The 25,779-nt window shown below is 42.2% G+C and overlaps 1 protein-coding gene across 1 annotated transcript in view; it reads right to left on the bottom strand.

The window, feature by feature from the left end:
* LOC110503785 (schwannomin-interacting protein 1) overlaps positions 1 to 25,779 on the bottom strand; it is a 337,443-nt gene that overhangs the window by 304,376 nt on the left and 7,288 nt on the right. The window contains exons 3-5 of the mRNA XM_036961845.1: positions 13,785 to 13,852; positions 13,584 to 13,670; positions 11,260 to 11,407 (exon numbers count right to left, since the gene is read on the bottom strand). Coding sequence (XP_036817740.1) covers positions 11,260 to 11,407; positions 13,584 to 13,670; positions 13,785 to 13,852 — 303 coding nt within the window. The remainder of the gene's footprint in view (positions 1 to 11,259; positions 11,408 to 13,583; positions 13,671 to 13,784; positions 13,853 to 25,779) is intronic.

Here is a 25,779-nt window from a genome sequence, read left to right as displayed (position 1 = left end):
ATAAGGCATTGTTGGCAGAATTCACATTTCACATTTCTTGGTAGTCCAAAATATATTGCTACCAGCTGGCCTGGTCCATTGTTTGCTGCCGCCATCCACTCAGGATGCACTTCAGTTTCAATGACTCAAGATTTTGGACAAAAACGTACAAATGTAACTAAGGCTGGGAATGTCAATATAAGGGCACAATGCGAGACCCAGATGCAGACACGGGAGGCAGATGGTTTGAGTCTTGATATTTATTAAACAATCCAAAAGGGGTAGGCAAGAGAATTGTTGTGCACGTCAAAACCAGTTCAGAGTCCAAGAGGTACAGAGTGGCAGGCAGGCTCGAAGTCAGGGCAGGCGGAATGGTCAGGCAGGCGGGTACGGAGTCCAGAAAACAGGCAAGGGTAAAAAACTAGCAAAAGAGAATAGAGGACTAGCAAAAGAGAATAGAAGCAGGAGAACGGGAAAAACGCTGGTTGGCTTGAAATACATACAAGACGAACTGGCACAGAGAGACAGGAAACACAAGGATATATACACCAGGGATAAAAACACTGGGAAAAATCAGCGACACCTGGAGGGGGGGGGGGGGGGGTGGAGACAATCACAAGGACAGGTGAAAGAGATCAGGGTGTGACAGTCAATACAATAGTGATGTTTCGAAGTACTTTCGGAAAGCCGGTGTCATTTGGTTAGCTAGCAAGAAATGTGATCGCTTTGCCAGCTTGCTACAGTATACTGAACTTGAACAATTGTTATCCACAGTTAGCATGCATCTCTCAGTTATTTGCATATCGGCCTACTGTAGCTCTGATTGGCTATGGTGCACCTGTCTGTGTAGAGTCCTGTCCTGGACAAGACCGACACGTTTTATTAGGTTTTATTCACTGCAGTCTCTATTAATTGTCCAAACACACGGAATGTTCACAAATGCCTTACTATACGTAATTCCCAAACATTCTATGAAAGTATGAAAACGTGAAAAAGACCATATCTAAGTGCTCGCTTGTCAGAAACTTTTACAAAAAAAAGAGTCATATTGTTCCTGGGGATTTCATGTTGCTAAAACGCTGTCAGTTCCACTTTAAACACATAGTGTACATCAGAGAGGAAAATACACATATGAAAATATACACACAAATAGAATTCCTAAACACAGTAAGTGCGTTTCCATGTAATCCACTTCAACCTACATATCCTCATCTCACAGTGGCTTCAAAGCTCGCACTGCCCATCATACACACACAACTTCAAAGCAATGGGATTCCTCTTGGCTAAGAAGTCATTCCTCAACACACAATTACAAATATATACACACACTCACACGTGTACACACTCACACATGTACACACACGCACACACTCACACACACACACACACATTAACATGCTAGTAGGCTGTCCATAGTGTGATCAGAAATCGTTTCTCTTCTCTCTCCACCCCTTCATCTCTCATTGCTCCTTTTCTCCTTTGGAGGGTGAAGAGATGACACACATAGCAAATGAGAGGATGACCTCTCTTCTGCTTCATCCCTTGTTCCTACATCAAAAAGAAGAGATAGAAAGGATGGATGAAGATCAAATGTGTTTGTGTGAGAGCTGGAGATAGATTCCCTCCCATGCTTCCTCTAGGGCTTTCAGTGGTATAGTTTATCTCCCTATCTGCTAGAGTACACACACACACACTCACATACACTCACACACACACACACACATACACATACACATACACATACACACACACACACACACACACACACACACACACACACACACACACACACACACACACACACACACACACACACACACACACACACACACTCACACACACACACACACACACACACACACACACACTGAGATGATCACATTCCCCTCTGAGCCTTGGAGAGGAAGAATCACACAGAATAAACACACTAAAAGAGCAGATCCCCCTCCAATTCACTTTAAGACACACGCATACTGTGCACACAAAAACACATACACAAGGTCGCACGCATACTGTATACACAAACACACATACACAAGGTCACACGTATACTGTACACACAAACACACATACACAAGGTCACACGCACACTGTACACACAAACACACATACACAAGGTCACACGTATACTGTACACACAAACACACATACACAAGGTCACACGTATACTGTACACACAAACACACATACACAAGGTCACACCTAACTTGCACAATGAACCTAACTTGCACAATGTCTATTAAAGAGCCACTGAACACGGTAATTGGCAGGTGTCTTTTTCTGTTGCAAGATCTCAGTCATGGAGGTGTGTTCCGTGACCGATTCGTTGTTTGGTTAATGATGTTTGACCCCAATGAGACACCGTGGACGCGGAAGCCTAGTTCACTTCCTCCAAATCCCCAGAATGAATCTAAGAGAACTCAAGACATCTGTAATTAATTTCGAAAATTTTGGCAAGGATGTTTTACATCTAACTAAGATGTTTGGTGCAGTATTTCTCCAGTTTAAAAAATCAGTCATTTGTTGTCTTATGTAAACAAAGTCAGAGATGCTGGGCAGGTCTATCTCACTGTCTATGCTATTGGATAGAGAGCGATCCCCGCAGCTGTTCACCCCATGTTAGCGGGCAAATAGACATCGTCAAATCAAAACCCAACTTTCTTTTACCCATTGTGACACACTAATGTTCCAAACGCCATCTTAGATGAGACTGACTTTATGATCAACGTTTATCTTATTTATCCTTTATAGTCAATTTTGACACGAGAATAACTGTTTCTTTTGTTTTTACCCCCTAATTTCATGGTATCCAATTGTTAGTAGTTACTGTCTTGTCTCATCGCTACATTGTCTATCGCTCGGGAGAGACGAAGGTCAAGAGTCATGCATCCTCCGGAACACAACCCAACCAAGCCGCACTGCTTCTTAACACAGCGCGCTTCCAACCCGGAAGCCAGCCGCACCAATGTGTCGGAGGAAACACCATACACCTAGCGAACTGGTTAGCGCGCACTGGGCTCGGCCCGCCACAGGAGTCGCTAGTGCACGATGAGACAAGGATATCCCTACCGGCCACAGACCACAGATCATAGAAACAAGCTGTTGTCACATACAGTGTGTAGACACTGGTTTGGTGCTGGATATAATGAATATGAGGTTGAAAAGTGGTGGAATTGCCCTTTAACATTATAGAAAAGTGACCGTCTTCAGCACCATCTCATCTCATTTCTACCACCAGTGTTTCCACTATATTCATTTAGCAGCATTGCTGCCACTCTCCCCAAAAATAATGAAATGAGTATACATCATTTTCGGGGTGGTCCAAAAAAATCTATGTAAAAGTAAATGATTAAAACCAGATAGAAAGTATATAGAAAAGATAATGGACCTATATATGTTTTTAAATAAGATCCTCTTTGAGAACTAAAAATAACATAAATAAAAGCTAGTCAGTCTGAGAGAATCTAAAATTCAAAAAATGCCATAGCATGGGGCCCCCATTGATTTTGATGAAGTTTGAGTCACTCAGATAGCATAAGAACACAGCATAAGCCTTGGTAAAATGTATAAAGTTGCAGTAAATTAGCTTTAATACTGTACATTTTCTTTCACCCCATGGCAAAACAAAATTAATGCAGGAAATTTGCTTTAAAACTGAAACCTTTTCTCTCCGCCCCATGGTGAAATGTGTAGAATTGCAATAAATTAGCTTGTGTGTGTGTGTGTGTGTGTGTGTGTGTGTGTGTGTGTGTATGTCTGCGAGTGTGCCAGTGTGTGTATGTGTGTATGTGTGCCAGTGTGTGTGTGTGTGTGTGTGTGTGTGTGTGTGTGTGTGTGTGTGTATGTGTGTATGTGTGTATGTGTGCCAGTGTGTGTGTGTGTGTGTGTGTGTGTGTGTGTGTGTGTGTGTGTGTGTGTGTGTGTGTGCCAGTGTTTGTGTGTTGGTCCTGAGCTGTAATAGTATACATAAATCTTCAGAATGGGTGGGACAGGTTAGTGATGGAGCAAAACTGGGACACACACACACACACACACACACACACACACACACACTCTTGTACATCTCTGCCTCTATGTCGAGACTCCAGAGCCTCTAAATACAGCGGTATTATTAGACTTATAATCACACATATCCTCCATATCATACCAGAACTCTGACCAATGCCTCCATCACTTTTTCCATCTGTTCCTCCTCCTTTCCCTGAGAAATATGACCCCTCTGCTCGCGCTACCATATGCCCATGATAAATCTCCCAGCAACCCTCAATGGTTTCTCACAAAATCAATGTCTAATTTGGAGCATCACTTTATAGACCTTAAGAGAGTGTGTATGTGTGTGTGTGCGCGTGCATGAGTGTGTGTTCACAAATGTCTGTAGGTGAGACTTAACTTTATGTGCACCATCTGTCACGCCCTGACCTTAGTTATCTTTGTTTTCTTTATTATTTTGGTTAGGTCAGGGTGTGACGAGGGTGGTTTGTTTAGTTTTTGGTATTGTCTAGGGGTTTTTGTATGTCTAGGGGTTTTTGTATGTCTAGGGGTTTATACGTCTATGATTGCCTAGATTGGTTCCCAATCAGAGGCAGCTGTTTATCGTTGTCTCTGATTGGGGACCATATTTAGGTAGCCATATTCCTTTGGTATTTTGTGGGTTGTTATTCAATGTTTAGTTGCCTGGTCTACACGAGCCATATAGCTTCACGGTTCGTTGTGTTGTATAGTTTTGTTCAGCGTTCTCTCTTTCATTAAAGAGTTATGTATGCTTACCACACTGCGCCTTGGTCTCCTCGTTACGACTAGCGTGACACCATCTCAATTCGCCCAAAGGATACAAAGGTGAGAAACAGACCAGGAAGCTAGTGAGATGCTGGGCTTGACAGTAAACAAGCTAATAGGCAAATAGCTAGAGTCCAGGCACCACACCCAAATAGGGAATAAGGTTTTCTCTTAATCATATCACAATCAACTTTTACCAGCTGAATGTAGACGCAAATATAATTTTCTGGACATTGGATGAAATCCGCATAAATATTTTGTTAAGACACTCCAGGACAGGTCTGGACCAGATTATGGATAAATAAATCATTTTTGGATCTTTCTATCTGTAAAATACAAAAAGAAAATTGTGCATTTTTTTTCCCAAAGAAAATGTTATCTAGAATAAAAAATGGACAACATATCAACAATTCCCTAAGTCTGGAGAATGTATCTAAGCTTAACCGCACACAATTTGGTCTGCTGAGAAAAATGTACTGGTGTGTGGGAAGAGTCAGACTTACGGGAAATGTCAGTTAAAGACAAGAACACTGAAATTAGACTACCAAATGCCGATTAGACGCCAAATGGCTATTTAAACCTAATCATCATCTCTTCAAAGTAAGTTACTAAATATAGTCCAGTTTGTAACACTATGAAATTAGCTTTTCAATTATGTGTAATTCAATAGTGAGCTTGGAAATGGTTGATGTACAGTGCCAGTCAAAAGTTTGAACACACCTACTCATTCAAGGGTCTTTCTACATTGTAGAATACTAGCGAATACATCAAAACTATGAAATACCACATATGGTATTATGTAGTAACCAAAAAAGTGTTAAACAAATCAAAATATATTTTATATTTGAGATTCTTCAAAGTAGCCACCCTTTGCCTTGATGACAGCTTTGCACACTCTTGGCATTCTCTCAACCAGCTTCACGAGGTAGTCACCTGGAATAAATTTCAAATAACAGGTGTGCCTTGTTAAAAGTTCATTTGGGGAATTTCTTTCCTTCTTAATGCATTTGAGCCAATCAGTTGTGTTGGTGGGGTTGTTATACAGAAGATTCCCTATTTGGTAAAATACCAAGTCCATATTATGTCAAGAACAGCTCAAATAAGCAAAGAGAAAGACATAAGTAAATAGGGAAAATTTCAAGAACTTGAAGACGTTTCTTCATGTGCAGTTGCAAAAACCATCAAGCGCAATGATGAAACTGGCTCTCATGAGGACTGCCACATAAAAGGAAGACACAGAATTATCTCTCCTGTAGAGAATAAGTTCATTAGAGTTAACTGCACCTTAGATTGAAACCCAAATAAATGCTTCAGAGTTCCTACAACAGACACATCTCAACATTAACTGTTCAGAGGACTGCATGAATCAGGCATTCATGGTTGATTTGCTGCAAAGAAACCACTACTAAATGACACCAATAAGAAGAGACTTGCTTGGGCCAAGAAACACGAGCAACGGACATTAGACTGGTGGCGATCTGTCCTTTGGTCTGATGAGTCCAAATTTGAGATTTTTGGTTCCAACCACAGTGTCTTTCTGAAACGCAGAGTAGGTGAACGGATGATCTCCGCATGTATGGCTCCCACTGTAAAGCTTGGAGGAGGTGTGATGGTGTGGGGGTGCTTTGCTGGTGACACTGTCAGTGATTCATTTAGAATTCAAGGCACACTTAACCAGCATGGCTACCACAGCATTCTGTAGCGATTACGCCATCCTATCATTTGTTTTTCAACAGGACAATGACCCAAAACACACCTCCAGGCTGTGTAAGGGCTATTTGACCAAGGAGAGTGATGGAGGGCTGCATCAGATGACCTGGCCTCCACAATCACCCGACCTCAACCCAATTGAGATGGTTTGGGATGAATTGGATTTCGGTTTTTGCAGCAAAATATGAAACTGTGTTTTTTTTACATTGGATAAAAGCAGAGGCACAGAGCTACAAAATGGTAGATCATACACTGCATTTGAACAATGGGAAAGTAATTCTGCTTTTGTGGTATCGAATTGTTTTAGTAGCTACTATCTTGTCTCATCGCTACAACTCCCGTACGGGCTCGGGAGAGACGAAGGTTGAAAGTCATGCGTCCTCCGATACTCAACCAAGCCGCACTGCTTCTTAACACAGCGGGCATCCAACCCAGAAGCCAGCCACACCAATGTGTCGGAGGAAACACCGTGCACCTGGCAACCTTGGAAGGCGTGCACTGCACCCGGCCCGCCACAGGAGTCGCTGGTGCGCGATGAGACAAGGACATCCCTACCAGCCAAGCCCTCCCTAACACGGACGGCGCTAGGCCAATTGTGCGTCGCCCCACGGACCTCCCGGTCGCGGCCGGTTACAACAGAGCCTTGGCGCGAACCCAGAGTCTCTGATGGCACAGCTGGCGCTGCAGTACAGCGCCCTTAACAACTGCGCCTCCCGTGAGGACATCTGCTTTGAAAGTTGATAGAATCGTTCACACCCTCTTAAGCTTTAGCCCTTCCCACTGCTGACAACAATTTACGCTTTTTTGACAACGTTGACTGACGCCAGCCATATTCAGTTGGTGTTGAGCGTTCGTAAATTCGTCAGTTATTCTGTGAAATGACCAGCTACGTCACCATTTCTATTGAAATCTTTACTTGCATAGTGGAGTCTTTTGTTAAGACATGCAGCTAGTTAGCTAAACAATAAACCATAATCCCAACTGATGACGTTACTACCCTGCATAAATCTGCAGGTAGCCAACCAACAAGGTTTAACGTTAGCTAGTTAACTATAACTAAGAAGGCAAATGGCTCTTAGATACGCACAAGATCATACACTAGCGAGCCAGCTAGGTTCGTAATTTAACAATTTTATTTGCATTTACAGACGGCATACAAGTCTGTTATTAAGGCACATGAAATGGCTCTCCTGTGAAGTTGTCACAATCTTGGAGGTGAGCGGACCAAGGAGCAGCGTGAGTATAGTTCCAAATAAACTTACGAAGATCGTAAGGACGTAGTGCCCAAACACACTAACAAACAATCAATATCCCACAAATGCAGGTGGGGGAAAAGTCTACCTAAATATGATCCCCAATTAGAGGCAACGATTACCAGCTGCCTCTAATTGGGAACCACACAAACCACCAACCTAGAAATCTAAACACTAGATAACAGTTTAGTTTCCTGATTACAAGTCACATTCGTGGGAACTCCTTCAAGACTGTTGGAAAAGCATTCCTCATGAAGCTGGTTGAGAAAATGCCAAGAGTGTGCAAAGCTTGTCATCAAGGCAAAGGGTGGCTACTTTGAAGAATCTAAAATCTAAAATATATTTAGATTTTTAACATTTTTTTGGCTACTGCATGATTCCATGTGTTATTTTATTAGTTTTGATGTCTTCACTATTATTCTACAATATTAAAAATTGTAAAAAAAAAAAAATAAGAAAAACCCTTGAATTAGTAATTGTCCAAACTTTTGACTGGTACTGTATGTCCATTTTAAAGTGCTTAAAATGCATTAAAATGTTGATGGAGGTAGTAGACTGGGATAAACTAAAGAAAAGAAAGTGTGACTGTTTATTTTGTAAATATTAATGGACCAAAATACCAAAAAATCTCTAAATTGATAGGTAGATGCAAAAATGTCATTGCAGCCTGTGGTACCTGGCCATAAATGAGTTCGATGTTCACAAATGTACCCACATTTCTGTGACATGAAAATGATTTATGATTAGTGAATGCCATCATGTAGTTATTTAGATACTTCTCCCTATTAGCTAAAATAATCGAAGCACTTTCAGCTGTAGCGCTAGCTGTTCTGTCTGAACCTAGCGTTGAATAATGGGCATTGGTTGCACGATGCAGACGTTGCCTCCCTCCCAGGCACGTGTTGTAGGCAACTCCCCTGCAGTTGCCTGGTCAGGCGAAACTTGCTAGCAAACATTTGTGTTATGAAACTAAATGGATAATATACTCTGACCCACAGAATGTATTTTCTATATTCATGATCGCGTGGTTAGACAAATCAAGGAAAGGGAACTTCAAAATGGGATGTAGTTTTATTGGAGTTTGCAGCTGTTGTTGGTAAGTGATGGATCTGCTAGCTTCTGAAATGACTTACTCATCCTTTAAAATGTGCCTTCAACTGACACCAATAAAACGAGTCATCTGTTCGTGTCTGTCTGTAGAGATGGGAGTATAATGTGCCTGTGTGTTGAAGAGCGAGGGATGACAGGAGGGAGAGAAATAAGCCTTCACTCCCTTAGACACTGGGATCTGAAAGATGAGTGATCTCCCACACATACTGCAGAAATGCTTACTCAAACATTGATCCCTGCTCTCGCTACACACACACAAACGGCAGCTTTTTACGGACACTGCAAACATTGTGACATTGTCAGAAATGTCACATATTGAGTGTGTAAAAATCCACATGCTGAATATAACTCAAAGCAACCCAGCCCACAATAGCGTCTCACTTTATTTCTAACTTTATTTTATCCGAGAGTGTGTGTATGTCAGAAAGGGTGATCCCTTGTAGGCAGAGCCGTCCGCAGCAGGGATGCCCATAAGCTGGCCATCACAGCAGCACCTCCATGGTAAACCCATTGATTTATTATCAGTTAGCTGGCCCCGTTAGGACTGTAAATGATACATAGGGGCTGGGGTGAGTGTGCCCACGACACACACCAATACAGTGTATACTGTAGATCAAGAGGAGAAACCATGACATCTCCAAATGCCAAGGTTCTGAGAAGCAGTGTGTGAATAGGTGTGCCTATCATGATAATAATTAACTATGGTAGCTATTGGTGATTTATGTTTGAGTTTCTCTATAGTATCTACAGTATCTATTGTATTTCTGTTCTATTTGGACCTGACTGGATTTGTATCAGTGTGTGTTATTCTGTATCCCTGCTCCATGTACTATATAATGCATTATGTATGTTAGAAGCCCTACCTTCACATCCCCTTCTCTCCAGGCCAGTGGCAAGTTCCCTTAGGGCTCAGGGCTCATATAAACACACACACACACTGCAGTGTTGGCCTTTCTGTGATGGATGAGTCTTTCAGATAGCTCCACAGACACACCCAGAGAGAGAGAGGGAGGGGGGGGGTGTATAGCGGAAGGGGTTTGAGAGGGAGGGAGAAGGACACAGACAGGGATCCCCACCCCCCCAAACAACCAGGGAAGGACAGAGCCGTAGAGAGAAAGTGGTTGTGTCATTATTCAGCTACAGTTGTTCTACCTCTAATGAAGGGGATGTTATATTACATCTGCTTGTGTACTAATGAAGAACAAACCTCCTCATCCAGAACAAACAGACTATAACAACACAACACTTCCTTGACTACTGGAAGCCTCCAACAGGAGACACGGCCCATCTGCTTCCTCACAGTGTCTCATAGGAAACACACACACACACGCACAAACACACACACACACGCACAAACACACACACACACACACTTATACACAAACAAACACGCACAAACACACACACAAACACACACACACACGCACAAACACACACACACACACTTATACACAAACAAACACGCACAAACACACACACAAACACACACACACACACACACACCTATACACACATTCAGATACAGACACACACCCACACACGGACACGTGTGTGTACGTGTGTGAACAGTTGCAGACTAATTATTGTTGTGTACCATCTCTAGCCAAGCAGAAATAACAGGACAAATGACGACAACGCCACTGTGCTAGCCCAGCAGAAAGAGACTTAAGTTTCAGGCTAACAAACTCTCAATAACTTTCGCCATGAAAGGTTCCCCTCTCTGTTGATTGAGGTCATTTCTGTCCATCTGTACAGTATGTCCAATCTATATCTAACGTGTGGCTCCCTCTTTCCCCTTGTCCATATTTCACCTTCGTAATCCTTCTCTTAACCCTTCACTCTATTTGGGCTTTTTTTTTTTGGTTTCCATGACAATCCCTCCATCTCTGCCGACCCTTTTCTAAAGCCTTTTTGCTTCGTTCCCGTCCTCTGTTGATCTGCAGACCATGATGTCATTTTTCCTCCCTGCCTTTTATTTCCCTGCCACACCCTGTGAGCACTGTTTAATTCCCCTCCACCCTCTCCAGGGGTGAAACGGGGTGAGGACAAGAGCAGAGGCACTTCATTAATCAATCAACCAACTTTGCAAATGAACGTCTAAGGATCTGGGCACCTCGCCAACACTCCTCACATCCTACGCCGCCACCACCACCCCCGCCGTGCCCCAGACGTACACACACCTCCCTTATTCCCTCCATCCCTCCCACCCCTCCCTCCATCCATCCACCCTCCTTTTCCTCATGCCACCAACAGCTGAGGCCCTCATCCGTTAGCTTTCTGAGAGGTAAATACAATTCCTCTTCAATCATCCATCCGTTTTTATTCTCCATTAGAACTTTTTCCACTAAACTCTGCTGGCCCAACAAGATAGTTTGCAGAGATAGCTCAACCGACCTTGCTCATTCATACAACCAGAAGCTCTCGGTCTTACCAGAGAGAGGTCCTGGCCAAACTCATCCATCACGGCTGTCTGGTAGGGCTCCAGTGACTCCGTCCCAAGCTGATGATGCATAAGGTTCTCACAGTCCCCCTGCCAGCTCACTTTGCGGTACAGGGTGGCCCGCCAGGCCCGCTGAATTCTGGGTAGAAAAACAAATCTATAAATCACACATAAGGAGAGGTCAAAACTGGAACTGAAATGTGAGATTGACTTTGCTGCTGTTTGTGGAATTGAAATAACTGTACAGACCACAATATCAGTATCATTATATATTGTACAAGCACATTCTGAGATTCTCACTGGTCAAGGTCACACACAATGGAGGCTCCTCAGAGGAGGAAGGGGGGGACCATCCTACTCAGTGAATTTCTGAAAAATGTCAACATTAACCATGAAAAAAGTTATACTTTTGAGATACAACTATACTAAATATATTAACATGTCATCAAATAACTGATTAAAACACTGTTTTGCAATGAAGGGCTGCAGTATCTTCAACAGCACTCTGTAGGTTAACACTATGGTGTCTCCGTAAGACAGCTATTTTCATTCCTCTGGTACACTGACTTCCATAAAAAAAACTAAGACTCATGGTTCTCACCGCCTTCCATAGACTAACATAGGTAACTATGATATGACGACTTCCAGAGGACATCCTCCAACCTATCAGAGCTCTTGCAGCATGAACTGACATGTTGTCCATCCAATCAAAGGATCAGAGGATGAATCTAGTACTGAAAGAAGAAGCTACAGCTAGCTTGTGGTGAGTAGTTGACTCAAAGACAGAGAAAAACAATAGTTGAACAGTTTTGAACACATTTATTTCTTAAAGTTAAGGAGAAGCAGCAGCAGAGAGAGAGAGCTATAGTTCATTGCCAAGATTGTGCAAGGTGGTACTGAATGTGTCACTGTCTGTCACCTTGATTACTCCAATTTGTCTCTCAACCTGTGCACCTATGTTATAAACGTTCATTTGTAGGCTAGGTTGTAGCAACCTCATGATGGGTACAGGGCAAATTCAAGTATCATGCCGTAGCCTAAACCTATCAATGTTACATTGCGCTGGGTGAATGGAATATGAATGACAGTCATCCAATATGCTGTAATAGAAATAAGGCCATGCTCATGAAAAAATACATTGTCCTCCCTGATCTTAAACGGCACCAACCGCCATGGACATACTTAGGAGAAATCTCCGGGGCATTTCTACACAGCCCTTAAGTGATGCACTTCCAGATTAAAACACAAGATACAACAGAGTAAGTTTACCGTTGGTTAAGGGGAAATGGCGCCCATGATAGTGAGGACAGTGTGTCTGCTTGGTTCAATGGGTCATATCACTGCCCTTGTATACAGTGATTCCCTCTGGAGAGTGGAGAGAGGCTTGATAACCACATCACAGTGTGGCATATTGCATTTTTCTCTTTCTCTCCCACACTTCATCTCTCTCTTTATTTCTCTCTTCCCTCTCTCCTCTATCCCTCTCTCTCTTTCCAATACCCCCAGCTCCAGGGTCCAGGGTGACGTGTAGGATCAATTACCCGATGGAGAAACACATTCCCCTTCAGCGGAGCAGGGAGCCAGCTGAGCCAAATGGAACAAATTGAATTAAGCCATAACCCACCGCTTCAAAACCAATAGGTTTACTCTTCCCACCTCCCTCACTTCTTCTATACCCCCTCCATCCCACCACCCATACACCCTCCAATTCATTTACCCCCCCCCCCCCCCCTCTATCCCTTGTTCTGTCTCTCTACCTCCATACAAATGTGTTTACTTTATCCCTCCATACCCCCCCCCCCCCCCCGCTCTCAATCCATTCCCTCCTAAATGTGTTTACTCCAGCCTCATAGTCCTTCCAGAGCAGGTAACCTGGGGTGATAGCTGACCCCCTATAACCACAGCTATAAAGGTTGGGTTCATGTTCCTCTCACATGGTGTTGAAGGTAGGCTTTGGCTTCACACAGACGCTGTTGAACTCTGACCCTGCCGTAGAAAGCCAGTCAGAGGGTGAATTGGTTTAAGGCCATGGTGGGATTGATGTCATCACCACAACAACCACAACAACACACCTGGGAATGGATGGGCGACTGGCATACACAATGACAGAGGGGAGAGGGGGACAAACCTGATCATACCCAGGGGCACATGTACACACACACACATAACACAAACTATTACATACAAGGAGGAATACAACAACAAAAAACATTTACAAACACTTCCAGGTGTTCCACTGCCACCAGTTTCTCTCCACAGTGCCCCCTCCTGGTGGTGTGTATTAAACACAGTACAGTACTACAGGTGGTACTCACACAATGGCCTTGGTCTCCCAGTAGCGTTGCTGCTCAAGGCAACGAGGACTGTTGTCATCCGCTTCCTCACTCCTCAGGTAAACATGTCTACAGTGACACACAGGTGAAGAAGAGTCCAGTCAGGGAAGCCTACAGAGTTAAGGCACTTGAAAGTAACAATCCCTGCTGTGTCGAGTACACGGTTGGTTAAGTGTTTTGTACCTCTCCATCTTAAGCATTTGTTGTCCTCCACCATGGTTGCAGAAGCGATGGTACCTCTTCTCCTCCTCCTACACGGGATCACAGAAAGACATGAGCATTTTCTTCTTGAATGGAGGATAAGAGGGAAGATGAAAATGCTCCTGCAAGATTCAGTCATAACTACTCTGTCCGGGTGTTACACCGTCTGTAATGGTACTACCACCCACTCACACTGTCTGGAGGAGCACGGAGGGAGACGGCTCTCTATTCTGTCTGCTTGTTGAGACTTGTATTCTCTCAAATGTGTTTTCTTGTTGGAATGAATTTGAAATGCAGACATTTTGATAATGACCAAGAAAATCACAGTGGTTGTCGATGGTGCAACAGGTCAGCACCTCAGGAGTAAATGTCAGTTGGCTTTTCATAGCCGATCATTCAGAGAGGTAGAGATACTCTGAATAATCGGCTATGAAAAGCCAACGGACATTTACTCCTGAGGTGCCCCCTCGACAACCACTGTGATTATTATTATTCGACCATGCTAGTCATCTATGAACATTTGAACATCTTGGCCATGTTCTGTTATAATCTCCACCCGGCACAGCCAGAAGAGGACTGGCCACCCCTCATAGCCTGGTACCTCTCTAGGTTTCTTCCTAGGTTTTGGCCTTACCTAGGGAGTTTTTCCCTAGCCACCGTGCTTCTACACCTGCATTGCTTGCTGTTTGGGGTTTTAGGCTGGGTTTCTGTACAGCACTTTGAAATATCAGCTGATGTAAGAAGGGCTTTATAAATACATTTGATTTGATAGCAGGGCAGAAAGGACAGTATCTGTGTAGACTATTCAGGATAGGAAGCCGGGTCAAAACACACAGTCACACACACATTTGCAGTTTCACATGTAAGAACACTCCACGGGTGAAAATCTCACTTTCACATGTAGAATTGCAAGTTCACATGTGGGGGTGAATTAGGGCGACGGAGCGTTGTGAAATGTCGCTTGTTGGAATTCTTGAGTCAACAAGGTGAAACATCTGTCGATGTTCCCTTAAGCAAGGCACTTAACCCTAATTGCTCCAGGGTTACTGTTCATAATGGCTGACCCTGGCCATGACCCCACTCTCTGAGGGTGTCTCACTGGGAGTTGGGATAAGCAGAAAACACTTCCAGTTCACACTTGTGTATAATACATATTTGGGTGAAACAGGACAACCATAAGCACCCACATTATTATTATTATTATTATTATTATTGGTTTTTCACATGATTGTTGTGAACCTGCAATTCTACATGTAAAAGTGAGATTTATACTTATGGATTATTCTTAAATGTGAATCTGCAAATGTGATTTCACATGTTAATGTTTTTCAAACGTGTTATTCTCCTCACATGTTAAAAGCTGGTGTTACCATGTTATTCTCCTCACATGTTAAAAGCTGGTGTTACCATGTTATTCTCCTCACATGTTAAAAGCTGGTGTTACCATGTTATTCTCCTCACATGTTAAAAGCTGGTGTTACCATGTTATTCTCCTCACATGTTAAAAGCTGGTGTTACCATGTTATTCTCCTCACGTGTTAATAGATGGTGCTATCATGTGAACTCTAAATGTAATACATGTGAAAATTTGGTTTCACATGTGAAATGTAAGCTCAACATGTGAAAACAGCAATTTCACATGTGAAAACGTGATTTTCAAAAGGGAAACTACAGATTTCACGGTTTTTATTTTGTAAGGGCACACACACACACACACACACATTATGTGACCTGCCTGCTGCCAGAGCTGATAGACCAGTGAATGGGAGAGATGTAGTGAAGCGGCTTCATGAATGCATCCATCTGTCTGTCCTGTCTAAGTGAAGTTTAGGAGGGGATGGCATAGACCCCACAGGCTCTCTGCCTGGCAGACACAGACGGGGCTGGCCCCTGGCAACTGGCCTCTGACTGGCTCCTGCTTGGCCCCTGTGGCTTCTCTGGCATCTGCACTTCCTGACTGCCAAAAAGCTGCACATTGCTAACACACACACAGACACAAAGAGATGATTCTGAATTAGGGCTGTCAGAGTTTCTAAGTTAACTTTTGTAATTTTAGTGCACAAATTGTTTTCATTGTGATTTAATCGCATTATCTGAAAACATTCAAACTAAATACATCTATAAACTAAAGACAACAATGCAATGTCAAAACAAGTTGACATGGAGATGAAAGAAAGTGTGCTTTATCAATTTACCCGATTTTTGCCAACTGCTACTTTGGACAAAGTCAAGACGTTAAAATTGTTGTAATGCTTTTTGTATAAAATTCTTCAATTACAGCTCAATTTGAGCAAATTCTGAATTTGCAATTAATGGTGATTAATCACAGCAAATCCTTCGATTTAAAGGTTTAAATGTTTGACAGACCTATTTTGAATTGAACGGTCAATATTGAACGGTCAATACTCTGAGATGGATCATAAATATACATTGGAAGAGAAACCCAGTCCTCTAGGTCTAATCCCGCAGGTGACAAAAGCACACATGTTAAACATAGAATATCACATATGCCTGGAAACACATTTTTACTCATTATTTTGTTATATTTTTCACTTGATTTGATCATACTGTACATGTGTGTTCATGTGTGGCATGTGTTTTTTTTGTAAGTGTGTGTATGTGTATCGAGCTCCTTTCTGTTATCTGAATCAGGCTATTCTGAACGCTCCTCGCTCTCCATTAACTCCGGACAACAGGGATTTCATGTTCAGACATGCCAACTGTAGGCCAGCCTGGTGTTGCAACAAGTGGTCTTATCGTTGGGGTGCACGTCCTTGTATTAAATTAAAAACAAAAGTATCTTTGAACGCACTGAGATATTTTACACGAGAGATTACACAAGGACGGGGCCGATGAAGTGAAGTGGGCTGTTGGGCAATGCAATCATGGGTGAGGGAGCGGGGGCCGGACCAAAGTTAGGGAAAGCTGAACTTTATGCAAATACTCCACGATATCGCGACACTATTTACCAGTCAAACCTCACTATAGCATCCAGCCTCTATTGGATTGGCTGTTTACACATAGCACTACCTAGCCTGCTTTCTAGCTTGTTAGCACCCATATGATGGCCAAGATAGCGTGGTTATCCAAATTATTGTGTTATGTGGAAATGCACTGTTACAGGGGAATTTTACTATATAAGCAGCACTCGTATAGCCACGCTAGCTTCGCCCTCGTGTGGGTGCTATCAAGCAAGCTAGGTAGTGCTACGTATCAACAGCCATTGTCAACCAATCTAGTAGGGTCTGGAAGCTATGGTGGCCTTCGTTTGGTCACTCGCGTTGCGATATAGCAGAGGACTTGCATAAGGTTCAGCTTTCCCCAACTTCAGTCCTGCCCTGTTCAGCTCCCTCGCCCATGCTCGCTTCGCTCAACGATCCCTCGCCCATTCCGCTTCTCTTTTCTCCCATTGAAATTGTATGGCTTCCGATGTTTCACCGCGCAATGCCACTCTATATTTAACAGCGGCCGTTGCGCTACATTTGCTCACTATGTTTGGTTGGTGACACCGGTAATTCTATTGGTATATTTACATTTGGGATAAATGTTGTACCGTTGCAGATATTCCATTCTGCTATAGTCAGTGACTGCAGTCATCATTATGGATGTTGTTTGATGTCTAAATGCTACCTGTTTGATTAGGTGCCAAGGGTTTAGCCCGTTTTGTGTCTGTTCAGGCTAAATGGAACTGGTTTGCTCTGTGTACTCAGACCCTCCAAACAAGACTGACAGATCCTGTTTAACAATGCAAACTACCAGTTCTGCACAGAGACAACTCTTTTCAGTCGAACTTTTCGTTCCTCCTTGTGTTTACCATTACCCCAGTCAGGAGGATAAATGAGGATAAGTGTACTCAGATTCAGCCTGGTTATTTCGGGAGTGACATTTTTCACGTCTCTGAGGCGGTGTCTGTCTGGCTTGTGTTTGACGACATTGATTGCCTGTCAACTTCAGCCTGATATGAACATGAAGGGAGGTAGAAAGAGATAGCTAGAGAGGGGGGGGAGAGAGTACGAGAGAGAGAGGGGGGGGGATCAAATGAGCAGAGTAAGATAACTTCAGAGGGACTGTTTATAGGAATCTTATGTTGTACCGTATGTGGGCCAATGATAGCAACCATTGATCTAGTTCTCTTTAAACACAGAGTTCAATACATTATGTAGAAGAGCTGACATGGCTCTTAACAAGCTACATTACACTGCCTTGAATTAAACAGTGCGACAGTAAGAGAGGAGGGAAGGAAGAGCGGAGAGGAAACACAGTACACACCAGCGACTCCCCCGCCCTTTAATTGAGTTAGTAAAATCATCATTTCTCAGAGGCCCAGTTCTATCAGAGAGATCGATGGGAAACACACATCTGATCATTTGAGCATGCGCACACACACAGTGTGTGAGGAATGGTCTGGTGGATGCCCTTCAGACTCTGGTATCGTCCTCCGTCCCATGCACACACACACACACACACACACACACACACACACACACAGAGAGAGATGAGGAAAACACATCACAGGGGTGAATTGATGAAAAGAAAACAGAATGATGGGAACAGAACACAGACCAAATAGAACACACTAGTGGACATAAGTTCAGGTTTATTATAGAACACACTAGTGGACATCAGTTCAAGTTCAGGTTTATTATAGAACACACTAGTGGACATCAGTTCAGGTTTATTATAGAACACACTAGTGGACATAAGTTCAAGTTCAGGTTTATTATAGAACACACTAGTGGACATCAGTTCAAGTTCAGGTTTATTATAGAACACACTAATGGACATAAGTTCAAGTTCAGGTTTATTATAGAACACACTAGTGGACATCATTTCAGGTTTATTATAGAACACACTAATGGACATTAGTTCAAGTTCAGGTTTATTATAGAACACACTAGTGGACATCAGTTCAGGTTTATTATAGAACACACTAGTGGACATAAGTTCAAGTTCAGGTTTATTATAGAACACACTAGTGGACATAAGTTCAGGTTTATTATAGAACACACTAGTGGACATAAGTTCAAGTTCAGGTTTATTATAGAACACACTAGTGGACATAAGTTCAAGTTCAGGTTTATTATAGAACACACTAATGGACATAAGTTCAGGTTTATTATAGAACACACTAATGGACATAAGTTCAGGTTTATTATAGAACACACTAATGGACATAAGTTCAAGTTTAGGTTTATTATAGAACACACTAATGGACATAAGTTCAAGTTCAGGTTTATTATAGAACACACTAATGGACATAAGTTCAAGTTCAGGTTTATTATAGAACACACTAGTGGACATAAGTTCAGGTTTATTATAGAACACACTAATGGACATAAGCTCAGGTTTATTATAGAACACACTAGTGGACATAAGTTCAAGTTCAGGTTTATTACAGAACACACTAATGGACATAAGTTCAGGTTTATTATAGAACACACTAGTGGACATAAGTTCAAGTTCAGGTTTATTATAGAACACACTAATGGACATAAGTTCAGGTTTATTATAGAACACACTAGTGGACATAAGTTCAGGTTTTTTATAGAACACACTAATGGACATAAGTTCAGGTTTATTATAGAACACACTAGTGGACATCAGTTCAAGTTCAGGTTTATTATAGAACACACTAGTGGACATCAGTTCAAATTCAGGTTTATTATAGAACACACTAATGGACATAAGTTCAAGTTCAGGTTTATTATAGAACACACTAGTGGACATAAGTTCAGGTTTATTATAGAACACACTAATGGACATAAGTTCAGGTTTATTATAGAACACACTAATGGACATCAGTTCAGGTTTATTATAGAACACACTAATGGACATAAGTTCAAGTTCAGGTTTATTATAGAACACACTAGTGGACATCAGTTCAGGTTTATTATAGAACACACTAGTGGACATAAGTTAAAATTCAGGTTTATTATAGAACACACTAATGGACATAAGTTCAAGTTCAGGTTTATTATAGAACACACTAGTGGACATAAGTTCAGGTTTATTATAGAACACACTAATGGACATAAGTTCAGGTTTATTATAGAGCACACTAATGGACATCAGTTCAGGTTTATTATAGAACACACTAATGGACATAAGTTCAAGTTCAGGTTTATTATAGAACACACTAGTGGACATCAGTTCAGGTTTATTATAGAACAAACTAGTGGACATAAGTTCAAATTCAGGTTTATTATAGAACACACTAGTGGACATCAGTTCAGGTTTATTATAGAACACACTAATGGACATAAGTTCAAGTTCAGGTTTATTATAGAACACACTAGTGGACATAAGTTCAGGTTTATTATAGAACACACTAGCGGACATAAGTTCAGGTTTATTATAGAACACACTAATGGACATAAGTTCAGGTTTATTATAGAACACACTAATGGACATCAGTTCAAGTTCAGGTTTATTATAGAACACACTAGTGGACATAAGTTCAGGTTTATTATAGAACACACTAGTGGACATAAGTTCAGGTTTATTATAGAACACACTAATGGACATAAGTTCAAGTTCAGGTTTATTATAGAACACACTAATGGACATAAGTTCAGGTTTATTATAGAACACACTAATGGACATAAGTTCAGGTTTATTATAGAACACACTAGTGGACATAAGTTCAGGTTTATTATAGAACACACTAGTGGACATCAGTTCAAGTTCAGGTTTATTATAGAACACACTAGTGGACATAAGTTCAGGTTTATTATAGAACACACTAATGGACATAAGCTCAGGTTTATTATAGAACACACTAGTGGACATAAGTTCAAGTTCAGGTTTATTACAGAACACACTAATGGACATAAGTTCAAGTTTAGGTTTATTATAGAACACACTAATGGACATAAGTTCAAGTTCAGGTTTATTATAGAACACACTAATGGACATAAGTTCAAGTTCAGGTTTATTATAGAACACACTAGTGGACATAAGTTCGGGTTTATTATAGAACACACTAATGGACATAAGCTCAGGTTTATTATAGAACACACTAGTGGACATAAGTTCAAGTTCAGGTTTATTACAGAACACACTAATGGACATAAGTTCAGGTTTATTATAGAACACACTAGTGGACATAAGTTCAGGTTTTTTATAGAACACACTAATGGACATAAGTTCAGGTTTATTATAGAACACACTAGTGGACATCAGTTCAAGTTCAGGTTTATTATAGAACACACTAGTGGACATCAGTTCAAATTCAGGTTTATTATAGAACACACTAATGGACATAAGTTCAAGTTCAGGTTTATTATAGAACACACTAGTGGACATAAGTTCAGGTTTATTATAGAACACACTAATGGACATAAGTTCAGGTTTATTATAGAACACACTAATGGACATCAGTTCAGGTTTATTATAGAACACACTAATGGACATAAGTTCAAGTTCAGGTTTATTATAGAACACACTAGTGGACATCAGTTCAGGTTTATTATAGAACACACTAGTGGACATAAGTTAAAATTCAGGTTTATTATAGAACACACTAATGGACATAAGTTCAAGTTCAGGTTTATTATAGAACACACTAGTGGACATAAGTTCAGGTTTATTATAGAACACACTAGTGGACATAAGTTCAGGTTTATTATAGAACACACTAATGGACATAAGTTCAAGTTCAGGTTTATTATAGAACACACTAATGGACATAAGTTCAGGTTTATTATAGAACACACTAATGGACATAAGTTCAGGTTTATTATAGAGCACACTAATGGACATCAGTTCAGGTTTATTATAGAACACACTAATGGACATAAGTTCAAGTTCAGGTTTATTATAGAACACACTAGTGGACATCAGTTCAGGTTTATTATAGAACAAACTAGTGGACATAAGTTCAAATTCAGGTTTATTATAGAACACACTAGTGGACATCAGTTCAGGTTTATTATAGAACACACTAATGGACATAAGTTCAAGTTCAGGTTTATTATAGAACACACTAGTGGACATAAGTTCAGGTTTATTATAGAACACACTAGCGGACATAAGTTCAGGTTTATTATAGAACACACTAATGGACATAAGTTCAGGTTTATTATAGAACACACTAATGGACATCAGTTCAAGTTCAGGTTTATTATAGAACACACTAGTGGACATAAGTTCAGGTTTATTATAGAACACACTAGTGGACATAAGTTCAGGTTTATTATAGAACACACTAATGGACATAAGTTCAAGTTCAGGTTTATTATAGAACACACTAATGGACATAAGTTCAGGTTTATTATAGAACACACTAATGGACATAAGTTCAGGTTTATTATAGAACACACTAGTGGACATAAGTTCAGGTTTATTATAGAACACACTAGTGGACATCAGTTCAAGTTCAGGTTTATTATAGAACACACTAGTGGACATCAGTTCAAGTTCAGGTTTATTATAGAACACACTAGTGGACATCAGTTCAAGTTCAGGTTTATTATAGAACACACTAGTGGACATCATTTCAAGTTCAGGTTTATTATAGAACACACTAGTGGACATCAGTTCAGGTTTATTATAGAACACAACTGCATAACAGGTATGAAATGTGTATTACATGGAGGAGAACAGGAGAAGAGAACACACATTGAAGAATGCTACACATGGATAGACACACACAGGATAACATAACATGACACATGAACGCACCTGTCGGTCATTACCATTAACGAGCCCACAATAATGACGCACACCTTCAGAGGAGACGCCAATGACACTGACCAAGACCGAAACGTTTGTCCTATTAACCTACCCCTAAATTAAATAAACACTAAAAAGAAACCCCTTTTTAAGTGCGGACCAGCTACACAATTTTGGAATGCACACGCATCTGATTGCTGTGTAGCGTATGCATCATGGCTATCTATCTACCAGTCTTGGCCGGGGGAAATGTCCAATCAGGGAAAGAGCTGTATCAGTACAGATTGGGAAATTGGAAATCAATTTAAATGAGCTGCGCTGGCAGGAGCGGATGTATGGAATGCAACACTTACATTCGCATGACTTGGGAAAAGGGTCTTTTAGAACGCAATCACTTCCACTAAGAGGGATATGTACATATAATGGACACAATCATATGATTACACGGCTTGAGTGGAGACTGGAACAATTAATGTGGATGAAAGTCAATTTGCCGCCTGAATGTAATGACCGTGAGATAAAACAACAGCAGTGGCTAGATTAGATGCCTCCCAGTCCCACTCTCTGTGTCGATAGGAACATCTCTGCATGGTGAGGAAGAGGGGGAGACGGACAGACGGACAGAGGGGGATGGGTGGACAGACGAACAGACACAGACAGATGACAGACAGGATGATGTGTGTAATAGCCCACACTGGTTCCCAGGATCCCCTGACAGAGCAGCTCCTTATCACTTGTCTATTGAAGACACATCAATAGACAAGTCAAGGAAACTGATCAAGGAAGCAGCGATAAGGAGCCACCTTGGAGGCGACAACACGCATGCAGATATGGAATTCATTTAATATTTATAATTAAGCAGTCCATTAAGGGTGAGACAACCCCATTTTCACGTGTTGGAGATAGCCCTGGTTTTATGGATGCGATTCAGAGATATCTTCTCCCCTGAAACTCATACTTACAGTACACACACCCACACACACACATCTTCAGGGACTAGACACAACAACTCCTCTCTGAGGAGTAAGGAAAGAAAAGTGGATAAGACCACAATCCTGATCGGCCCCTTAAAATGTACATTTTGATCAATAAATACACACATACGCATGCACGCACGCACGCACGCACACACACACACACACACACACACACACACACACATATAAATGTACACAGACAACACACACATAGCCACACACAAACACTGACAAAGTCACACACATATCCAGGCTGGATGCATGAGAATGGGGTGTTAGGGGAGGACGGAGATGGAAGAGCTGATGAGGAGTGATTGGGAGGGAAGGAGCAGAAAAGGGGAGTGAGAACCTGGGAGAAAGGGAAGAGGGAAGGGAGAGGAAGAGGGATGACTGGGGTGATGGAAAATGCGAGAGTGAGAAAATGATCATATGGTCTATCAAAATGCAAAATGGAGCGGTTGGGACTATTCCCCTGGTGCCATTAGCCAGTGGAGAGCTGCTTTGGTAAACATATGGTGAGAGAGAGAGGAAGGGCAGACCTGCATGGTTTCACACAGTGGAGAGCCTGGCTCTCACAGTGATCAAAGACTGAGTTAGCTCAGTCATTTAACTCAAACCAGTCTTCCACAATATGCTAATGAAATGAAACGTGAGTGAGCACTGCATTGACGGAAGTGCTGGGGAAAGACTGGCGGAAGGTGTGTGTGTGTGTGTGTGTGTGTGTGTGTGTGTGTGTGTGATGACTGAATGCTCCACTGAGCTCAGCTTCATCAGTCTGAGAGTCTGAGAACACACTTCAGTCATCTGCCTGCCATTCGAGAAACGTTGTAACACATGTTGTTAAGGCAATAACCCGCTCAGTCAGTGTAGCGGAGTGAACAAACACACACACACACACACACACAAACACACACACACAAACACACACACAGAGACACACACAGGGAGCAACACATTCCCAAGTCCGATGACAAGGTGCAGCAGGCAGGCGGACGGCAAGGGGAGAGGAGATGTATGTGTTTGCGGTCCGCTGACGGGTTATTAAGACTCAATCCTGAAGCACTTCAGCTGGTGCAGACGACAGTCAGCAGAGTGGAGTCCCACAGGGAAACGGAGACGTTACTCAGCAGAGTGGATTCCCACAGGGAAATGGAGACGTTACTCAACAGAGTGGAGTCCCACAGGGAAATGGAGACGTTACTCAGCAGAGTGGAGTCCTACAGGGAAATGGAGATGTTACTCAGCAGAGTGGAGTCCTACAGGGAAATGGAGACGTTACACAGCAGAGTGGAGTCCAACGGGGAAACGGAGACAGCAGTCAGCAAAGTGGAGTCCCACGGGGAAATGGAGACGTTACTCAGCAGAGTGGAGTCCTACAGGGAAATGGAGACGTTACTCAGCAGAGTGGAGTCCCACAGGGAAATGGAGACGTTACTCAGCAGAGTGGAGTCCCACAGGGAAATGGAGACGTTCCTCAGCAGAGTGGAGTCCCACAGGGAAATGGAGACGTTACTGAGCAGAGTGGAGTCCCACAGGGAAATGGAGACGTTACTGAGCAGAGTGGAGTCCTACAGGGACATGGAGACGTTACTCAACAGAGTGGAGTCCTACAGAGAAACGGAGATGCTACTCAGCAGAGTGGAGTCCTACAGGGAAATGGAAACGTTACTCAGCAGAGTGGAGTCCTACAGGGAAATGGAGATGATACTCAGCAGAGTGGAGTCCTACAGGGAAAGGGAGAAGTTACTCAGCAGAGTGGAGTCCTACAAGGAAATTGAGACGTTACTCAACAGAGTGGAGTCCTACAGGGAAATGGAGACGTTACAAAGCAGAGTGGCGTCCTACAGGGAAATGGAGATGATACTCAGCAGAGTGGAGTCCTACAGGGAAATGGAGATGTTACTCAACAGAGTGGAGTCCTACAGGGAAATGGAGACGTTACAAAGCAGAGTGGCGTCCTACAGGGAAATGGAGACGTTACTCAACCGAGTGGAGTCCTACAGGGAAATGGAGATGTTACTCAGCAGAGTGGAGTCCTACAGGGAAATGGAGACGTTACAAAGCAGAGTGGCGTCCTACAGGGAAATGGAGACGTTACAAAGCAGAGTGGAGTCCTAAAGGGAAATGGAAACGTTACTCAGCAGAGTGGAGTCCTACAGGGAAATGGAGATGATACTCAGCAGAGTGGAGTCCTACAGGGAAATGGAGATGTTACTCAACAGAGTGGAGTCCTACAGGGAAATGGAGACGTTACAAAGCAGAGTGGCGTCCTACAGGGAAATGGAGACGTTACTCAACCGAGTGGAGTCCTACAGGGAAATGGAGAT

Source organism: Oncorhynchus mykiss, chromosome 24 (genome assembly GCF_013265735.2).
Source record: "Oncorhynchus mykiss isolate Arlee chromosome 24, USDA_OmykA_1.1, whole genome shotgun sequence".
NCBI lineage: Eukaryota > Metazoa > Chordata > Actinopteri > Salmoniformes > Salmonidae > Oncorhynchus > Oncorhynchus mykiss.
This window is presented reverse-complemented; position numbering and strand designations above follow the sequence as displayed.